General features: G+C 37.2%; 1 protein-coding gene across 1 annotated transcript in view; it reads left to right on the forward strand.

Annotated features, from left to right (window-relative positions):
* The window catches only part of spata17 (spermatogenesis associated 17), a 113,982-nt gene that overhangs the window by 46,402 nt on the left and 40,289 nt on the right, over window positions 1-27,291 (forward strand). Inside the window, exons 7-9 of the mRNA XM_003215984.4 lie at window positions 7,716-7,907; window positions 19,202-19,350; window positions 25,600-25,732. Of these exons, the coding sequence (XP_003216032.3) occupies window positions 7,716-7,907; window positions 19,202-19,350; window positions 25,600-25,732 (474 nt within the window). The remainder of the gene's footprint in view (window positions 1-7,715; window positions 7,908-19,201; window positions 19,351-25,599; window positions 25,733-27,291) is intronic.

Raw genomic sequence — 27,291 nt, forward strand, 5'->3', positions numbered from 1 at the left:
AATAATCCAGTTCAATGTGGATTTTATACAGCTGTAAGCAAGGGGCCTTTGTTCAAACAAAACAGATACTAAAGTTAAGATCCCCCCCCCCCCCATATTACCTATGTGCATCTCAATCCATTAGGAACGATCAACTTGTATGTTTCAGGTTTGGCACACCACAGTTCCCAACACAATAATCCAATAATGGCTTTGGAAATCTTATATTGTTATGAACTACTCTTACAATGTGTCTCTTCAACCCAGTACTTTAAAGCTTAAAGCTACAATATTTAGGATCATCCAAACTCTTACATTTTTTTTTCTAAATTCCAGTGGTGGGTGAGGTTTTTATCACCACCTGTTTGGTTTTTTTTAGAAGTTTTGTCATAAACTACAGACATTTTCGCTGAAATGAATTTAATCAATTACATAAAGATTTTTCATCATCCTGTAATGAATTGCATATATATAATAAGTGTAATTAAAAGAAGCAAGTATTATTTGTTTTTAAAGTTACAGTCTATGAGGGTTTTTTTTGTTTTTTGTTGTTGTTGTTTTTGCATTTTTCACCTTAATTCAACATAAATAAATTGCTGTGGCATTATTTTTGGCATAACTCCCAGTCACCAAAGAGGTTTCTTTGGTAAATTTACCTAACAGGTTAAGCAGATTATCCTATTCACATATTTTAATATTACGTACATTATCATCATTAGAGGAATGATTTAAATGCTCATCTTAAAAAAAAAAAAACTTAGATTACACAATTTTGAACCCTCTCCTTTTTTTTTTCTTTTTTTTGAGCATCTATTTTACTTCTTGAGGTTTTGGTGAGAGGGAGCCAAAGGGTTCTCCTTTATTGGGAGATTAGTAGAAGTATTAAATGGAACTCTCATGGAATCATAACTGCTGAAAAACTATCATGTTTCTTTTCAGTTCTCAGCAAGAGTAATTGCATGTTGAATATCTTACTAAACGCTGGGCTGTGACAGTGTCTTAACATTCTTGACTATTTCCTAACAGCAGGGCAATTATTTGCTGAGTGGGATTTTTATAAATCCCCTGGCAGTGGTATGTCCTGATAATTATGATGAAGTGCACTGGTCAGTGTTGATTCAGCAATTCCATTTATGGCAAATATTTCATTCACAGCTCTCCTTCATCTTTTTACTTTTATGTTTCACCCCCAATATCTCTTCTTTCACCCTCTCTCTGTGTGTTTACAAATTACAGCATTTCACTTATTCACACATAGCATACACAATTTCAAGGTAAGATTCAACCTTTTGTGGGACGAATTGTTTGTGTAAGTAATGCAATAAGCTCTTGTTACACAAGGGAGTTGGTGGCTTACCATTCTTGAATGGACGTACATTCCTCCCTGAGGATAAAATCTGAAATTTCGTGTTTGCTCCTGAACCTCCTTTTGCTCCTGACTGTCCAGGTTACAGCAGTTTCAACTGCACATCTGCTAGAAAAGAGAGATCTAATGATCGCCATATTCATCTTGGCAACATCTCCATTTGATTGTTGTATTATCTATGTGCAGGTACTGTTGAACATGGGTGATAAAATGTAAGTCCTCAAATACCCAGTAATATCTGGTAGCTGCAAATTTAATTCTAAGTTCTATATAAAGTATTTACACTACCTAAAATATTGGTGGTCAGCTGAGAAGACACCAGGTCTATTGATGTTGGTCTTAATTCAAATTTCTCTTAGCTTAGAGATGTTAAAAATTAATAAATTTATCTTGACCTAATTTTGGATTAGTATTGTAGTTATGCCCCTACACTGAAATAGTTTGGCTTTCCCTTTATTTCATCCCATCTTCACTCCATGTATTTGGACATGTTTTAATCAGATGATGGGTATTTTTGTTGATTTTTAAAATTAAAACATTATATGGTACTTTTGGAAAAATTCAAAATAGATGACATCAATGCAGTGGGCCCACTGTACCCATGGGAATGGAACCCTGCACTGATATGACAAAATGCAAATGAGCATACTCCATATTATTATTTCATTATGCCCACACTCTCGTCACCACCATTTAATTATATGGAGCATGATAATCTACAGTTCGTTGAATTCACAGATCTACAGCTGACAAATCCGGAGAGCCCATATAGGTCAGAAAACAGAACTAAAATTAAGTTGTTTCACAAACCTCATCCCTTAGAAAAATCCTGCACCCGGTATATTTTTTGGAAGAGGTAGGTCAGGCAGTCCCTAGAATTTCAGAAACATTTTTGTTTTGTTTTTGTTCTAATACTTAAAAAGTACAAAAGACCTCAAATAGATTAGATAAATGATCCTTCTTCTTGTGCATCCTATTCCCATTGGTGGACAGAGGCATGTCCTCAGAAAACCTATAAACAAGTGATGAAATAAACAGCATTTGCCAGCTCCCCAGTAACTACTATTCAAGCCATTTGTACAATTATTGGGCCTATAAACCATCAGTCCTCAGAGATTCCATCTTATTAGAAGGTAAAGTGATTCAAAATAATTCAGTCAGATAAAGATTGACCCTAGCATTAAGGAAAATGAGACAACTGCCTCTGATGGCAAATCAAAATAAGTGTTGAATTTGTCACTTTTCCTTTCCTAAAAAGAGCCCTTACTGTCTTCTTCCCAGTCCTCCTCCTCTATTGCAATAATGTGAAGCCCAACAAGTTGCAGAAGCAGTGGCTCACCTTGCTTCCCACCTCTTGGAGCATTTGGGCCAGCCTATGTCAAACAGAATACATCATAGCCACTGTAACAACCATACCAAGTACTTAAGCAAATTACTTTGAATAGGTAGCTTAAAAATAAATTTAGTAGAAGGTAATTTTAAACACAAAAGTCTTCAGTGGTCACCAAATGCCTGTATAGAAAAGTCTAGGCACACATTAGTAAGAAGGGAATGCCATAGGATTGCAGCTACTACCACTTAGAACAGTAGTTCTCAATCTGTGGGTCCCCAGATGTTTTTGCCTACAACTCCCAGAAATCAGAGCCAGTTTACCAGTCATTAGGATTTCTGGGAGAGTTTATGGGGGAAAGAAAAAAAGAAAATATAAAAGTTACATTTTAAAAGTAATTGTGTGACTTTAAATCCACCATCCTGATATTTTATTACTGCTAATATCATAGAAAATAAAATTATGGTAACTGATTACAATGTAAAATTAATTACATTATTTTTATTGCTTTAAAAAAGTACTACTTTTTGAGATACTTGTTCCCCAGGCACTTTACTCATTCTTGAGGTTTGGAAAGCAAAATAGTTGCAATTTAAATTTGCATTACTTTATATGGGTGCCTTCTATCAAATGTAGGTTGTATGCTTCGCAATAGGGCATTATAAGAACACCCAGTAGCTGTAAAATTAGAGGAGTGTACAGCTTTTAGCCAGGGCTGTGCCTTTGAAGCAATAAACATCTTGCTCTAGCCCACTCCCAGCCTCTGTCCAGTTACCCCATACCTGGAAGGCTAACAATCCTGTTTATGATTTTTTTCTACACTTCACTGAAATTTAGGTGTCTAGAAATCCAAATGCAGAAATCGGTCTTCAAATTGTCTCATTTTTTTTGAAGTGATTAATATTATCTCATTAACAAAATGAAAATTAGAAAAGCATTGTTACAGACACCCTCCAGAAGTAAACAATATTTTTCTGTAATACTTATCTAGTTCATGAACTTGATACCTCAACATGAAACCCTTCTTTTTGCCCACTGCATACCGTTCTCAATTATCAAGATTTTTTTTTAAATGAAGCAAAATGAAACATGGTTAGAAATGAAAATGATTCAAGATATGAATGTAATGCTAAGGATGGCTGGGTAACAAATGGTTCGTTTATTCATACGTTTTGGATCTGGCAAAATTAATAATACTTTGGGGTCATGCATGGGTTTCCCTGGTGGAAGGCCTGAGGAAGAGAGATTTTGAGGGCAAAAGAGTAGTGAACATTTGTGTAGCTCAGATTTCCTTTTTCCAATGTGTCAAAATCATAGCCCTTAAAAAAAAAACCCTAACAGAGCTTTCACACCTCATTTGTCGTATTCACCACTGGGCCACTATTCAGCAGAAGGGTGTGCTGCAAGGAGGTCAGTAAGAAGCTATTAGCAGAGTCTTCCCTAGAGATTTCTTTGGTCTTATTGAGTTGGAAGTTAGCATGACAGTACTGCAAATAACTCAGTTGTAGGTTTTTTAACGGTTAGCACAGATTTCCCTATAGTGTTTGTCACTTCAGAAAATTGTTCCTGAAAATGAAGTCCCAGAAAGCCAGCTCTGACAGAGGCCCTTGTGAGAGACGTTTCTGAAGAATATGGATACTGAAAAATATGTCATGCTGTCCACAAACTAACTATGATTTGCCATGGGGTGGGGGGAAGAGAAAGAGAAGGGGGAGATCTTAAAATTGTTTGGTAAGGAAGCTGAAAGCATGTTTTTTGCATTTGCAAAATTCCATGCAAACACGGAATAATTGAATAAATTGGTAATTATTCCAATGTGATTTTTTTTTACCCTGAAAAAACAATGCTATAGTCATTGTGTGTATTGGGGGATGAAAATAAAAGGATGCTATTAAGTATAGCTCTAGAGTTGTTGATAGCCTAACTAATCCCCAACCATTTTATTCCCACCTTTTCTCTCTGTGGATGACTGGGGTGGCAGGAGACAAATAGCTGGAGAGGAAACAAATTATGCATTGCCACCATGGGCCTACATACCAAAGGGAAATCTTCTAAATAGAAGAACTGAATTATCTGTTCATATATTAATTCCAAATATGTTCAGATAAAGTTATGCAGTTTATTGTTCCAAGTTTCATTGGCATCAGAAGGAGAAATTTATGTTAGTGCCTAACCTTCCATTGACATAAATATGAATTTAAAAAATGATTTCATTTGGATAATGTCCCAAGATGTTACATCATTGTTGCTAGGGCTCAGTACTATCAATTCTTATACAGTAAATTTGAATTAGTATAACTAAGTTCTCTGTTATACTAGGGTGGGCCATGATAAAAAAGAAGTGATAGAGTGTGATACGTTCTATCTCAAAATGGCATTATGAGAAGTTGTAATGCTTGGCTTTTATGCTGTCGAAGGCTTTCATGGCCAGGATCACAGGGTTGTTGTATGTCTTTCGGGCTGTGTGGCCATGTTCCAGAAGTATTCTCTCCTGATGTTTCGCCCAAATCTATGGCAGGTATCCTCAGAGGATACCATACCTCACAACCTCTGAGGATGCCTGCCATAGATGTGGGCGAAACGTCAGGAGAGAATACTTCTGGAACATGGCCACACAGCCCGAAAGACATACAACAACCCTTGGCTTTTATGTTTTTGATGCAAACATCAGTATTGGAATTGTAGTATTTGAAATCCTAGAAATATTTGAACCAGGGGTATGGTTCCTAAAGTTGCAGATTATTCATAGACAAAAGAGGTCCAAAACGTTTTTACCGAGTGAATGGTGAATGTCAAGTAAGTTTCTGTGTAATCATAGTGATGCATTATAGAGTATATCTCTCCATCTGAATTTCACATGTGCACTGATATGATCTGAAGTAATAACTAAGCAAAGAGAGTGACATTTGCATTGTTGTGAAACGGTTAAGAAAATAAAAGGAAAACAAAATTACCAGGTGTTGAGAACTATCTTTTGATGGAAGACAAGGGTTTTTCTGGGGCATTTTTTTACTGTGTAAAATATAGCCAACCTCGAAATCTCAGTCCCCCCGCCCCCTGTGTAGAGAATGTGTTCAATATATTTTGCCATCAATATATAGATACAGATAAAAGCACACTTAACTTTTTGACACTAAGAATTGGAGTCTTCCTGTGGGATACAGTAATGAAAATTGCATTACAGCTAATTGGGGGAGGTATTCCATTCTTTCATTCCCAAGAGGTTAATACATTATGAGGGACTGGGCTCTGTTTCTAAGTTGCCCCAGGAGACAAAAATCAGCAGCAGATGCAACAATATAAACACTTATTTTTATCTTGCATATCTATTTCAGTGCAGTTCTAAAAAAATTAAATATGTTTTACTTGTCTTTGTGCTGATTTGTCACTTTACATATGCCAAGATAATGCTCAGCACACATATTGAAGTAGCACATCTCAAGGCAGAAATGTCATGGAGATTTCTAATACTGTGACTGAAACTGCATGTACAAAGGGTTTGTTATATATTAGTGGTGTGTAATTTTGTATCAAATTTGTACTTAGGACGTGATATCTGACTCGTGGACGTGGCCCATGCCAAATAACCTAAGAATTGAAACTTACCCAATACTTTGCATTTTGTAAATCTCGGAAGCCTCCCAAAGTCAGTTTCATTTTCTGTGCAAAGAAGCAAAGCAAAGCCAAAAAGGCTGCCTTTCCTCTTTAAATGAATGGCCTCTCGCCATTAGGAGAGGGAAGCAGCAGGGAGAGAGCAGTGTTTGCTGAGAAAGAAAGCACAGAATTCTGGGAAATGTAGTTTGGGAAGGTGAGGAGTCCTGTGCCAGAGAATTCAAAAGGCCTTGCCCTAAACTGCATTTCCTAGAATTCTGCTCAGCATTAGAAAGCCCCAATCAGGGTAGGGGAGAGCAATTTTCCCTCCATAGCAGCAGCCAGACAGAGTTCCAATAAATTGTTGAATCTGCAAAGAAGAGGACTGACTGATACTTCTAGTATCTGGGCTGGGAAGAAATCCCTAAATGGAAGTTCTTTTAGTTAATATGAGAGACATTCAGTGAGATAGCTGTTGTGGCTATTTTTAAAAAGAAAAAGTGTTTTTGTCAAACCTTTTAAAAAATCCCTAAAATCAGTAGATGTATGAATATTTCTGAAAGTTCTGGGGAATCATCCCCTGATATCTTGTGTCATTGTATAGAAAATTCAAGAAGATAACTCATGTAGGGTTTTGTTTTTTTTAAAAAAAAATGTTGTTTATAAAAACTTTAAAAGTTTCCCAATAAAATGTGGATAAGTGAAATGTCCTGAAATTGGTTGGGCTAACAGTGGTAAATGTGTTCTACCATTGTAGCAAGTTTCACCCCAATAGTTGTAAAAATGAGGGAGAAATGAGTCCCTGAATTTTCCCCACTTTCACAATTACTATAATTAAAAAGTAATTACATTTCATTACTCTCTTTATAGTAACAAAAGTTTTATAACTATACTTTAGAAACAAAACAACAGCATCCCCTAATTTTCTAATGACTTTTAAAAAAATTAAATCAATCTAATATATATAACATTATTTTGATTTACTCATGTCTCAAGATATATTTGCGGCTCTTGAAAATGTTCAGAGATAGGATATTTGTTGATGAATTTGTGCCATCATCTTTGACCAGAGGTGCATCTGCACTATAGAATCAATGCAGTTTCACACTATTTTAACAATGATATGGAATCCTTGGATTTGTAGTTTGGTGAGGCACCAGCACGCTTTGGCAGAGAAGGCCAAACGCTTTGTAAAACTACAGTTTCCATTATTCCACAACATTGATGCATGGCAGTTAAAGTGGTGTCAAACTGCATTAATTGTGCAGTCTAGGTTCTTACTAGGTTGATCTTCTTTTGCAGGCATGAGAGTGGTGAAAACCTGGTGGGATAATTCAATCTCAGTACACAATAATGTGATAATTCCATCTTAATTAATTTTTTCCATATAATGATTTTTTGGACAGAATTACCATCTAAAAATGAAACAGAACAGTGTTATGTCTTCAGATTGCAGGTATATACAATTCACCCTACAGAAAGTCACCTGATCCAATGGAATTGCAGTTAAGGAAAGTTAAACCTTTAAAAGAGAAAAAGAAACAAATCCCAAAGGAACTTCACTGGCAAGCATGTATAGACGACTCCTTTGGTTTCCAAAGAGTGCCAGCTCTTCCTCCTATTCAAAGGCAAAAACCTCAGGTAATGTCAATGTCAATGAGTCTGAATGAATCACTTTTTATAATGTTAGTAGATATGCTCACTCATCTTGGCTCCAGCATTCTTAATTGCTATTCTAGAATAAACATTCATGAAACGATTGAACTGTTTTTGCTGCCAGCTTTATGAGAAACAATGAAAGTGCTTTAAGCAGACGCATAAAATATAAAATGAGACTCTCAACATGTATACTTGTTATCTTGTTCAGGAACACTAAAATATAGATCTAATGTAACCTGTCTTAATAAAAATGTAGCAACTAAGTGCATCAGTCAATAAAAATATAGCAGTTATGCTGGGCAAGGAACACAGTAGGAACTGCAAGGAGACTGCACATATGAACCTGTGTTAACCTGGAGCTCTACATCCATTTCATAGTTGATGAAAGTATTTATACCGATAGATTTTTTCCCCAGGCATTGGAAAGAATAGAGATGCTCACGCTCACATAGAGTTTAACTTCTAACAGAATTGTAGATGACATGGCAGCCCTGCATTCCTGACAGATGGATAGCAAACTTGACTAAGCCTTGTTTGACTTTATGGGGTTTAGATCAAAATAGATGTTCCACAGATTTGTCCTATTAGAGGTGGTATAGAGCTCTGAGGTGTATTCAATAACCAGAATGATTGTTTCCCTTCAATCTCATTTTAACCACAGAAACAAAACAAGCAAGTTGCTAAACGATTTCACCTATTTTCCAGATTTCTCCCCACACAATGCTTACTAAAAACTGCATTAGTTTTTCATTAAACTGAATTATACCAAATTCAGGCTAGAAACCAAATTTAAGAGGCGCTGAAGAGTCAACTAGCAACATAGTCCCATTCCACATAGCTGTATAAAATCCACATTGAACTGGATTATATGGCAGTGTAGACTCAGATAAACCAGTTCAAAGCAGATATTGTGGATTATCTGCCTTGATATCCTGGGTTATATGGCTATGTGGAAGGGCCCATAGATTTCTAAGGAGGGTATCTTTCCTAGACCTACCTTGAATGGTGGTCCTATATTACTCATTAAAAAATAAATAAAATGCTATTGTTTATAAAATGCAGCAAATGTGGAACTCATTGAAATCTGGTCATTATACATAGTAGTCGGTTTAAACCAATTAGGTTATTTCTTGGAATAGATTACATATCCTGATTTCAGTTCCCCTTTTGCAAAAGCATAATTCTGTATGCTATCTGTTAATCTGATAAGTTTTTTCCATTTAGATAAGTTTAGAGGGTTGTTGAAATTTATTTTAAAGTTCAGACATAGACAAAGAACTTATACAAGAAAGCCTTTCAGAACAAAGCAGAAGACATCTGTTTATTTCCTTGTGCCTTGAAGAGAGAATTTGCTGTATAATACTTTAATCCTTTCCGTGCCCTGGGATGTACACTGTGGAGTAAATTTTCAAAGTACGGTGCATGGATTTAACTGTGCGACTCTTATTGATGTTAATGGGAGTCACACGGCTAAATCCCTGGGCAACAATTTAGAGGTATATGTCTGGGAAAGGTATATGTCTGGGAAAGGACACTGGTCTGAGCTGATGAAACAGCTGGAAATGAAAATCCAACAGAATGCACTGTTTTGAAAGTGGTCTGGTGGTGTGACAATGAGGGATTTATAATTACTAGCCATCTTTGTGGCTTAGTCCTCACTGACAGCACTATTTGACATTAAACTTCTGTGCTTTACCCATTAGACCCTATGTGAGTGTCAAGATAGCATTGTTTTCAAGGAGAGTCTTATAATAGAAGTTGTATTTATATCTAGTCTTGAGAATTACAGACTGATGGAAGCAAAAATGATAGCAAAATCAGTCATCTCTTCATTAAAGGTCATTAATAAGAGCAAGTAAATTGCTTTATTATTTTTCTCGTTTTCCTTTTACGGTCTGCTGTCTCAGTCATGAGGATAAAAGCAAATGCTAAGGCTTTTATGTCAGTGCAACCTTTTGAACTTTGGAGTTGCATGGTACTTAAGGCATGCAGGTTGTTTTTCTACTGTGGTCTGGAAAAGTGTGCATGAATCAGAGATATTGTTACAAAATGTTTAAAACAGGTAAGAACTATACAGGTTGTGTACTGCATATCCAAAATCGTTGGGATCAGAAGTGCTTTGGAATGAGAACACTGGCTGAAATTTTATTGGCTCTAATGTTACACTGATGGTGAAGGTGACAAGAATAAAAGGTGTTACGATTAGAATAGGAAGAGTATCCCTTATCCAAAATGCTGGGACCCAGAAGTGTTATGGATTTTGCAATATCTGTATTTGTATGTACGTACAGAATGAGATACAATTCAGCATAATTTGACTTTGGAAACTGCAGTAAAGCATGATATCCTCTGTGTTAGATTTGTCCCTTAGCATCAATTCATTGCAGAGATGTGACATAATATGTATTAAGAGCAGATTTTTAAAAGCCAAGCTACATAAGCTTTATATTTACCAGTAAAAACCTGTATCTTCATTATTTCATTTGACAGCTAGAATCAGTAGAAAATGTTGTATGTATGTATTTATTCTCATTCTGTGTTCTTACACATTTCCTAGGTAATATAAAAAATACTGTGCATTATTTGAAGTCAATTACTTGGTTGCACTCATTATTGCTGTGAAACCTAATAAATTTTAGTATTTCTTTTTCACCCCCTTAAAAATTCCACAGTAAAGTAAATTTATTCTGGGCATAATCATTCTAGAAGGGAGTTGAAGGTGGGAGGGAGAAATCTTGCACAATGAATAACTTCTATGCTTATTTGCATGCTTCTTTTCTAGAGTCCTGAAAATTGAAATGGTATGCCTTTAAAAAGTAAAGTTCTAATAAAAATCCATTAACAACTTTCAAATATAGCAATCCTCCTGTCCAGCTGTGAAAAGTACTAGATGATACTTATTTGCCATTTGTGTTATTTACGGTCCATGACTTTTATGGTAACTGGTTCCTATTATTGGTTTCTATTAATGTAAAACATAAGTGAACATAAATGAGGCGTGAATCATTTCTTTTTATTAGCCCTGCAGTCTTCACTCAGTTCTTGCAGTAACTCCAGCTGTGACTTGTTAGTGATAACCTATTTAAAGAAAGAGATCCTTCAGAATAAGAGGCATGATTAGGATTTTCTTTCTCTTCTCTCTCTCTCTCTCTCTCTGTCTCTCTCTCTCTTTAGGACTAGAACAATAACAGTAGAAAGAAAAATAAGCTGTAATAAGCGACTCAGCAAAATTTCGTAACCTGTTTTCAGTTACGTGTTAATGATACTGCTGGTGAATTTGTACTGATTACGGCCTAAAGGCAGGAGGTGATATAAGTCATTATTACAATGCTAGGTCACATTTTCTTTTGCCAAGTATATCTGATCTAGAGCTCACAAAAAGCACATTAGATTATAAGCCCATGTCAAAACTGGATCAAATACTGACATCCTATGCATACACATAAAATTAAACAGTATATAATGAAACAGGCGGAGCGCTCTATATCACTTTTAGACTGATGGACCAAGGGTTATTTGCAGTTTGTCAGCTAACCTCTACATTTTTATAGATCCCTCTTCTCACTTTCAAGTTCCTTTTTCAGCTCATATCCAAACTGACAGATTACGCAACAACACTCCACTAAAGTACTTTTCAATTTGAGACTTTTAGCACAGGATCATGAACAGGCAAATTATTGTCTATTATCCACGGTTGCACAGCCTCCCTCTTCCATACAACTTGAATAGTTCCACTTTTATGGTTGCATTCATTTTAAGATGTTTAAATAATTGTTTTGCTATGTTTAATCTTGTAAATTGTATTGTATTTTAATTGTACATCAAACTGATATTTTTAGGGCTTGTCCCCATGTGAGCCCCCCGAATCCCTTCGGGGAGATGGAGGCGGGTTATAAAAAATAAATTATTATTATTATTATTATTATTATTATTATTATTATTATTAAGGATATTTTGTTTCTTTCTCTCTCTCTCTCTCTCTCTCTCTCTCTATATATATATATATATATATATAAAAGAGTGATGAAATCCCGGCGACCAACAAAAGAACAAAACTAAAGGCCCCCCAACCTTGAAATTTGACAACACAACCCATCATCCATGCCTCTAGGTTGATACAACAAAAAGAAAAGAAAATAAAGTCATAATTAGGGGGAGAGGAATAATTGTTTTTATCCAATTGCTGCCAGTTAGAAGGCTAAGCTCCACCCACTTGGTCTCCTAACAACCCACTCAGCCCAGGGGACAGGCAGAGTTATGCCTTACTTAGACCTCTTCCACACTGCCTATAAAATACAGATTATCACATTTTAACTGGATTATATGGCAGTGTAGACTCAAGGCCCTACCACACAGCTATATAACCCATTTATAATTTTATATTACCTACTTTGAACTGGATTATCTTTACTCCACACTGCCATATAATCCACTTCAGTGTGCATTTTATCCAGCTGGTAGAAGGGACCTCGTATAATCCAGTTCTAAGCAGATAATATAAGATTATAAATATACAGTAGAGTCTCACTTATCCAACATAAACAGACCGGCAGAACATTGGATAAGTGAATATGTTGGATAATAAGAAGGGATTCAGGAAAAGCCGATTAAACATCAAATTAGGTAATCATTATAAAAATTAAGCACCAAAACATCATGTTATACAACAAATTTGATAGAAAAAGTAGTTCCATGCGCAGTAATGCTATGTAGTAATTACTGTATTTACAAATTTACCACCAAAATATCACAATGAATTTAAAACACTGACTACAAAAACATTGACTACTAAAAGGCAGACTGCGTTGGCTAATCCAGAACATTGGATAAGCGAATGTTGGATAAGTGAGCTTCTACTGTAATATGGAGTAATTACTGTAGTAGAATAATACAGAACAATATAATCTCTAAAACCAGGACAGTAAATAAAGAGCAACACTCTGAAAGCAGGGAAATTGGGAATTCCATAAAGGAAACAATCAGGGCCAGCTAACACCTCCCAAGAAAGGATTCTTCCAGAAAGGAAGCTGAGAAGGAAGTGAAACAGTGTGTATTACCGAAGTCATGATTATGATTATTATTGTGTTGCTGTGAACTGTGAAAATGAATACAATCTGGCTCCAAATATTCAATAACACTAAAATCAGAATATATAAAAATTACTGTGATATAATAAAATAGAACAATACAATCTCTAAAATCAGAACACTAAATAAAGAACAACACTCTGAAAACAGGGGAATTCCACACAGGAAACGATCAGGGCCAGGTAACACCTCCCAACAAAGTATTCCCATCACCAAAGTCTGGCAAATCCTCTGTTTTCTGAGGGCCACAGACAGTAGAAGCACATAAAATATCGCAAACAACACCACTCTGAAAACAAGGGAATTCCAGACATGAAACAATCAGGGCCAGCTAACACCTCCCAACAAAAAATTCACTCAGGGAGGAAACAGCCAGGCTTTAAAACTGCAAGGCCATTACATGCTAATTGCAGCATTCATACTTGCCTCCAACAGACAAAAAAAATCAGAAATATTGTACATTCACAACCTTTAGGAAATAATATCCCCTGATGGTGCAGCGTGTTAAAGTGCTGAGCTGCTGAACTTCTGGACCGAAAGGTTTGAATTGGGGGACCGGAGAGAGCCCCCACTGTTAGCCCCAGCTTCTGCCAACCCTAAAGTTTAAAAACATGCAAATGAGAGTAGATGAATAGGTACTGCTCCGGTGGGAAGGTAACGGCGCTCCATGCAGTCATGCCGGCCACATGACCTTGGAGGAGTCTACGGACAACGCCGGCTCTTTGGCTTAGAAATGGAGATGACCACGAACCCCTAGAGTCAGACATGACTCAACTTAATGTCAGGGGAAAACCTTTGCCCTTTACCTTAACTACCACCAATTCCTCAATACTTTATTTCCCATACCACCATACTTCGCCACAGCAACGCGTGGCTGGGCACAGCTAGTGTGTGTATATATATATATATATATATATATATATATATATATATATAAAACATATGAAGACACGACACATCCTCTCTTGTGGAAGGAATATAGACTTTTTGGTGTCTAGGCACACTGTTTATTATTGATTTTACATTTCCAGTAAGGCATCAAACCTCTTACATCATACTCATATTATTTCATATTAATCTTAGCAAACACCACTGTGAGGGAGGCAGCTATACAATATAACACTTGTAAAGGAATTGAATTTTTATTTATCTTCTGTGGATGAAACACATCGGCAACCACTGAAAATAATGTTCTTCTACAGGCATTTATCTATCTAGATGAGTAGTTTCTATTTACTGTTTTGTATGTTTAGAGCAGAGATAATCTCCCCCTCTTTATTACCAGCATTTTAAAGGTATTTACAAACCAGGAATAGCAGCAGCATAAAAGTACCAGAAGTGTCTAGATCTAATCTAGTTGAAGAGTGTCAAGAACAGGTTACTTTTTGTCTCTGGGAGGAAAACTTTCATATTATCTCTAGCATCTATCTGTCCAATCAGATACAAATTCAACTAATCCCCAGTAATGTTAACAAATATTTTTCTAAGGAATAAAAAATGAGATTCCACAGGCCATCTATATAAGTAACCAATCACTGATCATTATACTGGCTAATTGCATTAGGCTAGTGACCAATGATTATATCAACCTAATTAGCACTGTCATACCAATCCAGCACATCTTGTAAGTTTCTTCTCTTTGCCATACTCTGGTTACTTTTTTATTGTTTTCTCTGCCAAATCGTTTTTCTTATCTTGTTTTGGGTTGGGGAGTGCATACCCAGAACTAGATGAAAAGTTGGTAATGTATATATTCATGTATAATACAACCATTTGGGGAGATAGGGCAGAATACAAATATAGTTATTTAACCTCATGTAAGGTTTTTTGGGCCCAAATTGTCGATTTTGATATGACTCATGTATAAATGGGGGGAGGGGAATTATGTCAGGGGAAAATTATGTCAGGGGGAAAAGCATAAGCACTGCCTCAGTTAGCCAACTACCTCTGCCCAGCATCATCATTTCTCCACCCAGGTATTCAAAAAGATCTAAAGTTAGGGGCGGGGGCGGGGGCTAACCAGAGACAAGAGAGGGTTGCTGCTTCTTTTATGTCCTTCTGGGATGAACTAAGCTCTTATCTTATGCCACTCTACACAGAGTTCCTGTTTTAATAAGCGGTAAGGTACAGTAATCATACTGACTCATGGATAAGTCAGCTTAGGGTTTTGAGGTTGGATTTTTTGACCAAACCTTCTAGACTTAAATTACATAGGCACTGCTTCTTAAATTTTGGGTCTCAACCCCAAAAGGGGTCCCCTTAGCTCAGTGTTGGGGTCTCAAAATTTGGCAACATCACCTAGTGGATGTTTTGTACATTTACACAGATCTGTTGTGCAGTGTTGTTTACAGTGGTCTCAACAGAATATGCTTCAGTTATTCTTCAAGGAAAATCAGCCTGTTTAGCAATCCTTGCAAATGCTGATTTGTTATCTGTAAATTTTTGATTTTTATAGCTATTTTATATACCTATATACTTGGGGTCATGTAAAATCTTTTGGGCCAAATGGGGTCATAAGTGGAAATGTTTAAAAAGCTCTGATATAGAATATTTGTGCTGGTACGGCTGTACCAGAAGCTCCAACTTTATTTTCTTGTTGCTAATGTCTGCAGTCATAGGACAGGCCGCCTGTCCATCATCATTAAGTTTGGTTCCGCCCCTTGTTCAGGGCTCTGGGAGGGAAGGAGCCATTTTTAAGTCAGTCTCTCTTAAGGAAGCTAAGCTATAGGACGTAGACCAGCTCGTCCCGTAGAAAAGCTTCATATCTCAAGCACATCTGGGGATATAGAACATCCGAGAAACCAGAAACAGAAATTCCAGGGGAAAAGTTTCAAAAGCTCTGGCTGAGAGCTCACAGCCTCTCAGCTCCTGAGAGAAACAGCCCTGAAGTTTCCAAAGAAACCTCGGAGAGGGAACAGCATCACAGATCCACGGAACCCCAGCTGAAACATCTGCAAGCCTTGGTTGGTAGGTCCACTCGATACCCAGATGCTTTTGGAATCGGTAGTGGGTCCCACATCAGCTAAGCCCAGATAATAGACAGCCTGGGAGAGGTTATAAGAGGGTTTTGACAGTTATCCAAAGCCAATTGCCTGTCCCCTGGGGACAAGACTGAAAGGGCCAACAGTTTATTAAGGAAACTTTGAAGTGTTAATTGACTCCTTGAAGATTTATTATTTGTTCATCAATAAAGACTTTGTTATCTCATTAAAGACCCAAAGGACTATCCTTGTTCAGGAAAATTCTCAACAACCTCTCTTTTGAGGCACCCTGGCTTCCCGCTGGGCATAAAGTATACGTCCTATACCAAGACAATAGTTACAGGCCCAGCGCGTGACAGAACAATATTTGTTACATAGACTTCTGATTTTTTTCTATGTAGGCATACTTATGTCTCAAATATTCAGGCCTCAAATGATGAAAATGGTTTTTATGTCCATAATCACCAAACCATGATTGAAGAGTATTATTGACAAGTATTATTAATAAATAAATATATTTTAGCAGAAGTTTTATTATTTTTATTATCTAGAACCATAGAGGGCCATCAAGGGAGTGAAGGTACCATCGCCAGGGGCTTTGAGGAAGGAGGCAGCCTTTGTTTTCTTTGTTGCCTCTGGCTCAGCTCCTGGAACTCACTCCTCGCAGAACAGAGGCCCTGGCCCTGTGACTCTGTAAAGCAAGGCCCAGCAAGAACACCTGCCTGTCTCCAGAGGCTGGGGCATAAAAGGACCATGCCTGTGGGGATCTCAGCCATCGAGGGCCTCCACCATCTTGCTCCTGGGCAAGCAGGGAGGGTATATAAAGAAAGGTTGAAACTCTACGGAGAGGGAGATGGGAGATGGTGGTGGGGGAAGAGAAGGGATCTATGTTAATTTCTGTAATAACATGTTTCATGCATTTGTCTATCTTTGGTGTTTTTATAGTTTTAATGGTTTTAATCTACAGTTGTATGTTTTTGATTTAGATATTTGATATATATTTTATATATGTGTGTGTGTGTAAGACATTGAATTTTGCCATTTATTATGTTGTAAACAGTTTTGAGCCCCCCCCCCCTTCCAGGGATGAGAAAAGCGGTATAGAAATGCAGTTAATAATAATAAATAATAATAATAGAAAAGTAAAAACAAAAACAGAATCGTAGTTTTGGAAGAGACTTTGTGGGCCATCCAGTCCAACCCCCAAGACTATTCTTTTAACAGGCATTGAAAAAACATAGATGCATACCTTTACAATGTTTATAAAAAATTGAATGTGTGTCTTCATTGTTAAAACAGAATAGATTTCAAAAAATAAATGCTGATATTTATATATGAAGAATTAAAATGTTGCCATATTCCAATAATGTTGGAGATTTTTCTTGATTTAAGATGATTCTGAAAGATGTATTTTCCTTAGGAAAGTAAAGACTTTCTGTATATATTTCAGATTTCAATATTAATGTCAAAAATACGTAGCATGATTTTACATAGGATTTGTGCTACATTAGAACAATAAAGACAAATATCACCTAAGTAAAATAAACATTAAATATTAAATAACCAAAAAAATAAAATAAGGTGCAATATAAAATTAAGGTTATAAAAGTTTCTAACATTCCTATACATTTTACTCAAAATGTATTTCTGCTTAATTTACTGGTATTACTTCTAGGTATATTAGTATGACTTTTACCTTTACCTACTAAAATCATATTGTAAACAGCTGTGTAGTAACAAAAAAAGAACATATTAGTTAAGAGACATATTTGTGGACTCAGCTGTCCTCAGTTTAAAGATACGTTATTTATCTTTATCCATAACCAGTATATTCTGGAACAAAAATAGATGGTCTTAGAGCACCAAAGAAATGAAATGGATTAAACGTATACACTTTGAGGAGCTTTCTGCAAAAAAAGAAATTAGCAATGCTATTGTTGATGTTTTCTGTCTTCAAGTCTTTTCCAATTTATGACAATCGTAAGGTGAATGTGTCAAAGCAAAAAATCTAAATGTTGGCCATCTTTCTTCTAATTGAGAACATAAAGATATTGGGTTTCTATGACCAAGCCTGAATTATAATCTTCCAGTGTCCTGTTCCAACACTCAATCCACTAGCCATGCTGACTGCTTGTGCTGTTCAAATTACCAGAAACAAAATGTAGGTTTGGCTGTATCTTTTTATAAGTGTCACAGGGCTTTCTTTGTGAAAATTGCCTTTGCTTTTCCCTGAGGTTTGCCATTGTGCAACTTGCTCAAGAGCACCCAGTGAGTTTCCACGGTTGAGCAACAATTCAAATCCTAGTTTCCAGAGTCACAGTCCAATGCTCTGTCCACTAAACCATGCTGGCTATCACTTTCATAAAAAAGAATTGTTCTAGTTATGTAGTTAATCAATAATAATAGTTTGATGTTTCGTGCAATCAACTCAACATTGACTTATTGCACCCCTATGAATGAAAACCTCTAAGTCATCCTGTCATCAACTGCTCAGGTCTTGCAAATTCAAGACTGTGTTTTCCTTGGCTGAGTCTGTCCACCTACAATGCAGTCTTCCTCTTTTCCTACTGCCTTCTACATTGCCAAGCATTATTGCATTCACATGATAAAATCATAGCTTTAGAAATCCATATTAGGGACAGCTATAGCTGGCCTGGTAAACTTCTCCACATCTTCCTCTCCTCTTCAAGTCTTCTATCCCCCTCAAAATGCTACATAGAGAGTCAAGAAACCCTGCTGAATGGGGTGAGATATGGTACAATGGAGGGAGAGGGATTTCTCCAAAATTAAATGGGTGCTCTTTATGTGAGTGAAATTCTTCCATCAACAGGGGAAGATCTTGTATCCAACCCTTAATATAGTAATCTGTATTATTTGGGTTCACTGCCATCACTTTTATCCATACCTCACAACCTCTGAGGATGCCTGCCATAGATGTGGGCAAAATGTCAGGAGAGAATGCTTCTGGAACATGGCCACATAGCCCGAAAGACATACAGCAACCCTGTGATCCCGGCCATGAAAGCCTTCGACAACACAATCTGTATTAAGTTTATGGAAACATTGGAATATTTTCAAAATAAAATTAATAATGTTTACAATTGCTGCCTCTGTACATCAGAGATGGCTGCAAAAACAAGACAATCCAAAACAAAACAAAGTCTAACAAGGCCAGTGTAATACACATAGCTCTTCTTGTGCCTTTCAGGGCCCCTTTCGTGATCCTGCCGAAGTACAACAGCAGCGTTATAAGCCTTTTGAAGAATTTTTAAAGGTAGCAGCATCAGAAGCATCACTAAAGCTTGCCAGAGAAAAATTAAAGCAGGAAGAATGGCGAAATCGTGTACACGACAATGTGTAAGTTCCTTGCTTTCCATTCTGTCTGCATTTTATTTTTTTAATTACTAGACAAGTAAGAACTGTTGATTCTGAAACATTTAAAAGCAACCATTATGTGAAAGCCTGACTAAAAGTAGACTTTCTTAGATCAAAATATTCAATTGTCTTAAGCCTTTGTCTATCACCCAGGAATGCTGAAATATTTGGATTTCAACCTTTATTAGCTCACTTGGGGTCAGTTGGTTTAGATGGGTTTAAATCTAAACCCATTTCATTTTGATTGATTCAGGAATTGGGCTATTATTCTGTAATAAGCCTACTTAAATACAGTTAGGTTAGCTGCTTCATTCACTGTTCAGCATAGCTCTTGGTCAGGCAAATTGTATATTAATGTCCAGAGAGAAATTCACTACCACCAGTTTCTCCAACAAAGACTAGTAATTAATTATAGATTTCATTTTGGAGCTATTTATTGTGGCTGCCCCTGAGAAGTAATTAAAATTCTTTACACACAATCCAGACACCTGAATGTTGGTGCACATGTAGTCCCAGATACTATGAATACACAAAATGTCTAAATATTGGGTATCTTTCTTCTTACTGAAAACATAAAGATAATTTTCCTTTGGGTTTCTATGACCAAGCCTGAATTATAAACTTGATTTTCCAGTGTCCCAATCCAACGCTCAATCCACTAGCCATGCTGGCTGCTTATGCTGTCCAAAGTATGAGACACAAAATGTGGGTTTGGGTGTTTCTTCTTTTTATGTCTGTCTAGTGCAGAAACAAGTGTCTTTCTAATACACATAGAAGGCATGCCCAACCAGTGCTGCATGTTCATATCCAAGCAGGCCAGTCCAAGACATCTTTCTGCCTGAAACAGAGCCACAAGTAGAATTTCACCACCCCTAAGTTAAATGTGCAGTGTCCAAAGAAAGCAATTGTATTCTGATATCACACAAACAGTTCTCAAAATACAACAATAATAATTAACTATGAATTGCTTCCCTTTCCTGATCTCTCAATTTCTGCCTCACTCTCTGTAATTATCAAGTCATCCAGCAGCTCAAAAGATAGATACAAGCCCTTCTTTCAAGGGATTAAAGTTAGAAACCCATCAGTGGGACTTACTTAGGAGAGGGGACGAAAATGACATGTGAAAGGCTGCATGAAAGCACTACTCACCCCAAACAAGCGGACAGCAGTACATAGGTTGCTCCTAGCTACACCCAGTCCCTGGAAGTATGCATCCTTTGTCTGCATTTTCTCCCAGTTTAATAGGGGAATGGTTCCAGTACATATTATTCTTCATTGGTTGAGCTGTTTGAGGTATAAACTGTGATTTTACAAGTTTGAAGAGCACTGAACAGTTCTTGGAAAAACAGGCATTGAATGTTGTCTTACAAATCTAACACATCTAAAACTTTTTTTCAAGTTGTATCTAGTATTTCAAATGCTTTGCAACTTTAGCAATTTGCATAGTTTCTGGACTATTATTGTATTATGATAAACAGGGATTATCATATATTTTCAGATAATGTTTTCTTAACAATTCAACTTCTATTTGTAACTCTTCCATTTATTTTAATTACTAGCACAGTGTGCAACATTTATTAATCAGCAGAGTCTTTTTAAGTTAAAATACTAAATTAGCTAACCCCATTAACACAGAATACTCCAAACAAGCAGTAATAGGAGAGGTAGTTACTGTGCAAATCGTATTATACATGCGGGTGCTCTAGGGCACAGTTAAGCATGATTACCCTCTTTTGATCCAGTATTCCTCTGCCTCTTCTAGCTAATTTCCAGTGGAAATTTACAAAGTGGTGCCTTCATTTTTCCAGCTTAATTTTTCTAATGAAGTTCTGGTACTTTATAACACTGGGGATATAGATAATAAGTCTGTACATAATTAAGAAGTTCTAGAATTTGTCTGCAAAGAAGAGGTCTCAGTTACTTTTGCTTTATCCAAGAACTATGCTAACATTTTGTCTGAAGCTTTGCATCTACTGCAAACTAGGATTAAAACCAAACCAGCCCAGTGATTCTTAGTTTTATATCAGAAAACATAATGTGTTCATTACTTAAGAAAAACTGATTGCTAGGAAATAGCCAACATAAAATTGCATAAAGTTTTTAAGTAAGAATATTCAAGAATAAAATACTGTGAAAGTATGTTAAGAATGACCTAAGTAGGTTTGTCTCTCTCCCTGCCCCTTATTGTGCAGTTATTATACACCACATTATAATTTGCATGGGGCAACTAAATTAGAACAACTATTGATTTAGCTTGAAATAAATGAAAGAGTCAGAAACAGAATTGTAGAATTGAAAATTACCTAAAAGGCCTTGAGAAGCCATATCTGGCCATGGTGATACATGTCTTAGTTACATCCTGTCTAAATCACTGTAACACGCTCTACATGGGGCTGCCTCTGAAGAGTGCTTGGAAACTTCAGCCAATCCAAAGAATTGCAACCAGGTTGCTAACTGGGTTGGCTACAGGGAACAGACAACCTTCCTGTTGCAACAGCTCTGCTAGCTGCCACTTTATTTCCAGGCACAGTTCAAAGTAGAATCATAGAATCATAGAATAGTAGAGTTGGAAGAGACCTCATGGGCCATCTAGTCCAACTCCCCGCTAAGAAGCAGGAAATCACATTCAAAGCACTAATGCTAATTAAAAAGTGCTAATTATGATCTTTAAAGCCCTAGATGGCTCAGGTCCAGGCTATTTGGCTGATCACGTCTCCTTGTACAAACCTGCCCAGACTCTGAGATGTTAGCTGCTTTGAGTCTCTGTATGGAAAAAAAAAAACGGGATATAAATAAACATAATCATCATCTAGTCCAGCCTCCATTGATACACAAAATCCCCTACAGCATAGAACATACCTTATAAGTTAACAGGCAGCTTTAAACTTCTAACAGAGGAAGTCCACCAGCTTTTGATGCAATCTGTTCCATTGTTGAAATGACTTGCACAGCTAGGAAATTCTTTCTAAAATTTAGTTGAAGTCATTATTATAATAATGTGAACTACTCTATTGGTTTTAGTTTTATCCTTTGAAGTAACAAAGAATAAATTGAAGTTTCTGAAAGTGAAGGCAATTTGGTTATGGAACCAATTGCATAGAGAAGTGATGAGGTTTCCTTCTCTGGATGGCTTGAAAAGATACCTTAACTCAGAGGTGGTTCAACCACCAGGCCAACTAGGCATTTGCCTGTGGCGCCATCTTGTAAGGGGCGCCATTGAGGTGCTCCCAGGTGCGCGCACATGCATGCATGTTGAGGCACATGCAGGAGCATCTCAACGGCGCCCCCTACAAGATGGTGCCACCTTCTGGCCGACCTGGGCCTTCCGGGCGGCATGCGTGCTGTCAACCTGCTTCAACCGGCGGAGGGAAGCTTCCTTCCACCGGTTGCAGCTGCTGGAGAGTGTGCTCACCTCCCAGAAGGCGGGCCCATGCTGGCGTGCTTCCGCCCTGCGTGCCTGCGTGCGCCCACCCTGCGTACCCGCTCTACAGGAGGCTGCCGCGGCCTCGCCCGCCACCACCTCCTCCTCCACCTCCTCAGAGGTGAAGTATTGCAGCGATTGGTTTGGGGGGGGGGCGCAAAAATTCTCTTTGCCTACTCTTGAAAATTGCCTAGGCTCTGCCTTAACCTGGAGATTCTACAATGAGAAAAGGTTGGACCAGGATCCAACAATGTACTTGTGCTGCATCTGTTGCTCCAATTAGTGGAATTGGCACTTTCTTTCTCTCCCACATTCAGATCAGATGGCTAAAGGAAGCTTTCTGTAATGATTTCTTGGTATGGGACAGGGAGCGAGGGAGGAGGAGAGACAGGCAGGGGGGTAGGTTCTAATTCTACTGGCAGAAACCGTCTGGTTGAAGTGCATAACTGGATCCTGTTTCCTGAACAGTAAAATCTTTTATTTTCTGTAAATATTTGCAATATATGTTTCTAGTCTCTTTTTTTCAAAACAAAACAAAATGCCAAGCCAAGGGATATAAATTTAAGCGCTCAAAAATGTTAAGTAAAGTAATCAAAGAATCTCTCTCTCTCTCCCTCTCTCTCTCTCTCTCTCTCTCTCTCTCTCTCTCTCTATATATATATATATATATATATATATATATATATAGTAGATAGTCACATATATACAAGTATTATAGAATAAAATAGGAGCATTGTCTTTGTTGCTGTGTAACACATTTTTGTATTTTTGTTATAGAAAGCTGTTTTATTTAAATGCTTTATTTTGAATATTAAGGCTACCCTAAATTCTATCCTTTCATGGGCAAATTCCTAAGCTGCTAGCCTTGTCATTTCAGTCATCTTCCAATCCCCTGAGATAGCCAATTTTCTTTCATGTCTGAACAAAAGAAAAATGTACTATTAAAATGCAATTCAGAAGTGATAAAAACTGTAAGTGGAGCAGCCGGCTTTCAGCACCTCCTATGTATACTCAGGGACATTGGGGCCACATTAATTTTTTGTGTGTGTGATGTCCATCCCATGTGCAAATTAGCCCTGGAAGTGCTATAATCTGTCATATATGAGAGCCACCTGTCCCATGAGTATATACATGCTTGCGTAGCTTTGTATAATTTAAAGCTCGGCTACTTCTGTGCTTTTGTTTTGTTAATTTTCAAAAGCCCTTGGTTAAGAATTCTTTATGGGCAATTTGACTGGCCAGATGTTAATAAAGACCAATTCCTTTCTCTGCAAGGAAGTTTTATTGATGTAATTTACTGTTGATAAAACATTAATTTCTTTCCATAAAGGACTTTCTACAAAAATGAGAAAGTTAGTTAAAATAAGGAGACTGTTTATAAATGTTATTAAGAAAGCTGTATACAGCAATATACATTAATATTCCTAACCTTTAAGGGGGGAAACAAAATTATTACTTTCTTTTTAAGCATCTTCTAATTGCTTAGCTCTTATGTAATGAAGAAGGTTTCAGTTTTATCTCTTGGTATGCTATATCTTCCCAGCAGTAGCTGGTATACGCATCTGTCAAAGAGCCAGAGTGGTGTAATTGTTTGAGCACTGGACTATAGTTCTGGAGAGCAGGATTTGAATCCCTGCTTAGCCATGAAAACTCACTGGCTGACCTTTGGCAAGTCATATACTCTTAGCCCCAGAAAAACCCAGGATATGTTCTACTTAGGATTGCCCTAAGTTGAAAATGACTTGAAGGCACACAACAGCAGCAGCACCAGCAGCAATAACAACAACAACATATCCATCTATCAGTGTAGGCAGTTTAAAATTTAAACCTTGATTCAAACACTCTCTCTAATATATGTATTTATATTTATATGTATCCATTCCGCATGGATATGTGGAATTGCCCTGTTATTCTCACCACGCTATTGTTTACTACCAGTGCCTTTCTCACCTAAGCAAGGATCCATCTTGATTATAAAGTCCTCCATTAATAATAATATGTCTTCCACTTATAAGTTTAAATGATAGCAGGACCTTATATCTTCCAACCAGGTCTCTGAAAGTCACAAAGATTAATTAAATTATATGCCACAAATGTGTTATCTAACTCAATGTGGTATTGTCTGCTTACTAGGGCCCAGAGCTGAAATATGGGAGATACAAGAAGCATTGCTTTCAAAGAACTTGGGGTTCTTCTTGAGATGCCTTGGATTTGCTTTGGCTCTCATGGTTTTCTCTGAGTTTATCTCATTTTGCTTCTCAACTAGGTCACTCACACTTACATATTGCCCCTGGTCCTGTCCGTCTTACACAATGAAGGCAGCCAGGACCTTTCAAAGGCTTTTATGGCTGGGATCACAGGGTTATTTTGTGTTTTCCAGGCTGTATGCCATGTTCCAGAAGTATTTCTGGACCTGATTTTATATTTGAGGATAATAGATCTCATGGGAGCTTCCACCTGGATCTTCTTCAGCACCTTCTCTTCATCTAGGAGCTTGCAGTGATCTCCATATTCTGTCCCACTGACCTCCTCCCAGGGTTTACCTGTCCACTTCCTTTATAAACTCTACAAACTTAAAAGCTTGTCCTTCCTTTTCTTTTTCAGGCTTTCCCTGTAGGCATCTATCCATTGCATTCTGTCCCCCCCCCCCCCACAGTCTTACTTTCCCATTTCTCCTGCCACATTTCCCATTCAGCCACCCAAGTGGACGATTTTGGAATTTGGAGTATTTTGGATTTCGGATTTTCAGTTAAAGGATGCACAGCCTGTAGCAGGATGAATAATAAACATGTATGTATTTCACTTTTCAGGTTTTTGCCATTTTCAGGCCATGAACCTGATACGTATGTCCCATCAATGCAGAGAGCAAGTAAGTATGGTCAATCAAGTTACGGACTCAAACATTTTCGGGAGGAACACCCAGAAAAGTGGATTGGCAAAAAGGTGAGTAATACTGAAAAAACAAAACTGTACTCTGTAGGCTTCTTTAAAATATCAAATGAATCAGTTCCAGTCCACTTAATTTATGCTGAAATGTCATAAATGCTCACTGAAGTATTAGAAGACTATGGAGTGTTTTTCAGTAAGTATTCCATAAGAGCATATCTTACAGACGAAATAAATAATGAAATCATTGAATAAAATCTGGTATTAACTGAAGATACAAAAACAATAGTTGCAATCATCAGTTTTGAAATCTGACATTAGGAGTACTAATTTCTAATTTTTATTTCAAATAAAAAGTGACAGTAAAGGTAAGGCAGCAAGAAAGACTGCAGAGATGAAAGTAATCGATCTTTGGCATAACAAAGTTAAATGATTCACTTGAAGATATGTAACTATTGAAATTGAGATTACCAGCTCCCTTGCCACACAGAGAAACACTGATTTACATGGAGAGAATTTTGGTTTTACAGAATAGCTTTTCTTTTCTCTTTCATTTATTCAACTAAAATATTCCTTTGCATTTCAGTTTAGGATTTTCCTGGATTTTGGAATACCTGTATTTGCTCTGAATGCAATTTTCCTGCTTCTTGGCAGGGGGTTGGACTGGATGGCCCACAAGATTTCTTCCAACTCTGTGATTCTATGATTCTCTCTGTGTATATAGTGAATGAGTGATGAGGACAAAGTGGGCTAGTCACATGCCCAGCACCCACAAAACAAAAAAGCTGACATCCAGATACTTCCCCGGCTGTCAGCACACTTTTCACCCTTTTAGCAAAGTAGCTGGGAAGGGAACCTCCCCCACAGAGTTTTTTTTTCATTCTCTCTGGGCTAGATTCAGGTAGTGGCCAATGGAGTTTCCCTCTTAGCCATTTCTAGGGTGCTCACATTATGGCAGAAGCATCTGGGGCAAATGTGTTTTATACAGTTCTTGTGTAAGTTGAATCCTCCTCTCATTTCCCCTCTTCTCTTTCCCTTATAAGTGCTTTGAAGAAAAAGTCAGCATGTGCAGACATTGGCAGTTGGTAGCAGAAAATATATATTGGGGGTTGGAGTGTTTTGGATTTCTGGATAAGGGAGAGTCAGCCTATTTATAATTATCACAAATACAGGACAGGTCTGTACTATAAAGTAGCTTCTTCAACTTGGGCTGGAAAACCTTTACATGGGATGAAAGTATTAAACTTTTAATTGAATAGGTACTGCAGACGTCTTAATGTTTTAACTAAAGTCTTCATGTTATCTCTTGTTTAAATGAATTTAAAGTCTTGCAAAAGGAAAATCTCTGTGTATGTACTAGAACAGTGCCACCAAAAACAATTGCTGTATAATTATCCAGTTCCATGAATTATTTGCACAGTGTTATCGTGTGTTTTGTGTGATTCTTGGTTCTATGTAGGCCTTGAAGGCTATTTGGGCCTATTCACAAGCTTTCGAAAAATTGGGAGGGGGGTTCTTTGATAAAGGAGAGTGTACTAAAATTCACCCCTCATCCTAAATAGTGGTTACTTCAGAGTTCAATGCAGTTGGACCTCTGTTCAAGCCACCAGATTATT

The sequence above is a fragment of the Anolis carolinensis genome, chromosome 1, assembly GCF_035594765.1.
Source record: "Anolis carolinensis isolate JA03-04 chromosome 1, rAnoCar3.1.pri, whole genome shotgun sequence".
Classification (NCBI taxonomy): domain Eukaryota; kingdom Metazoa; phylum Chordata; class Lepidosauria; order Squamata; family Dactyloidae; genus Anolis; species Anolis carolinensis.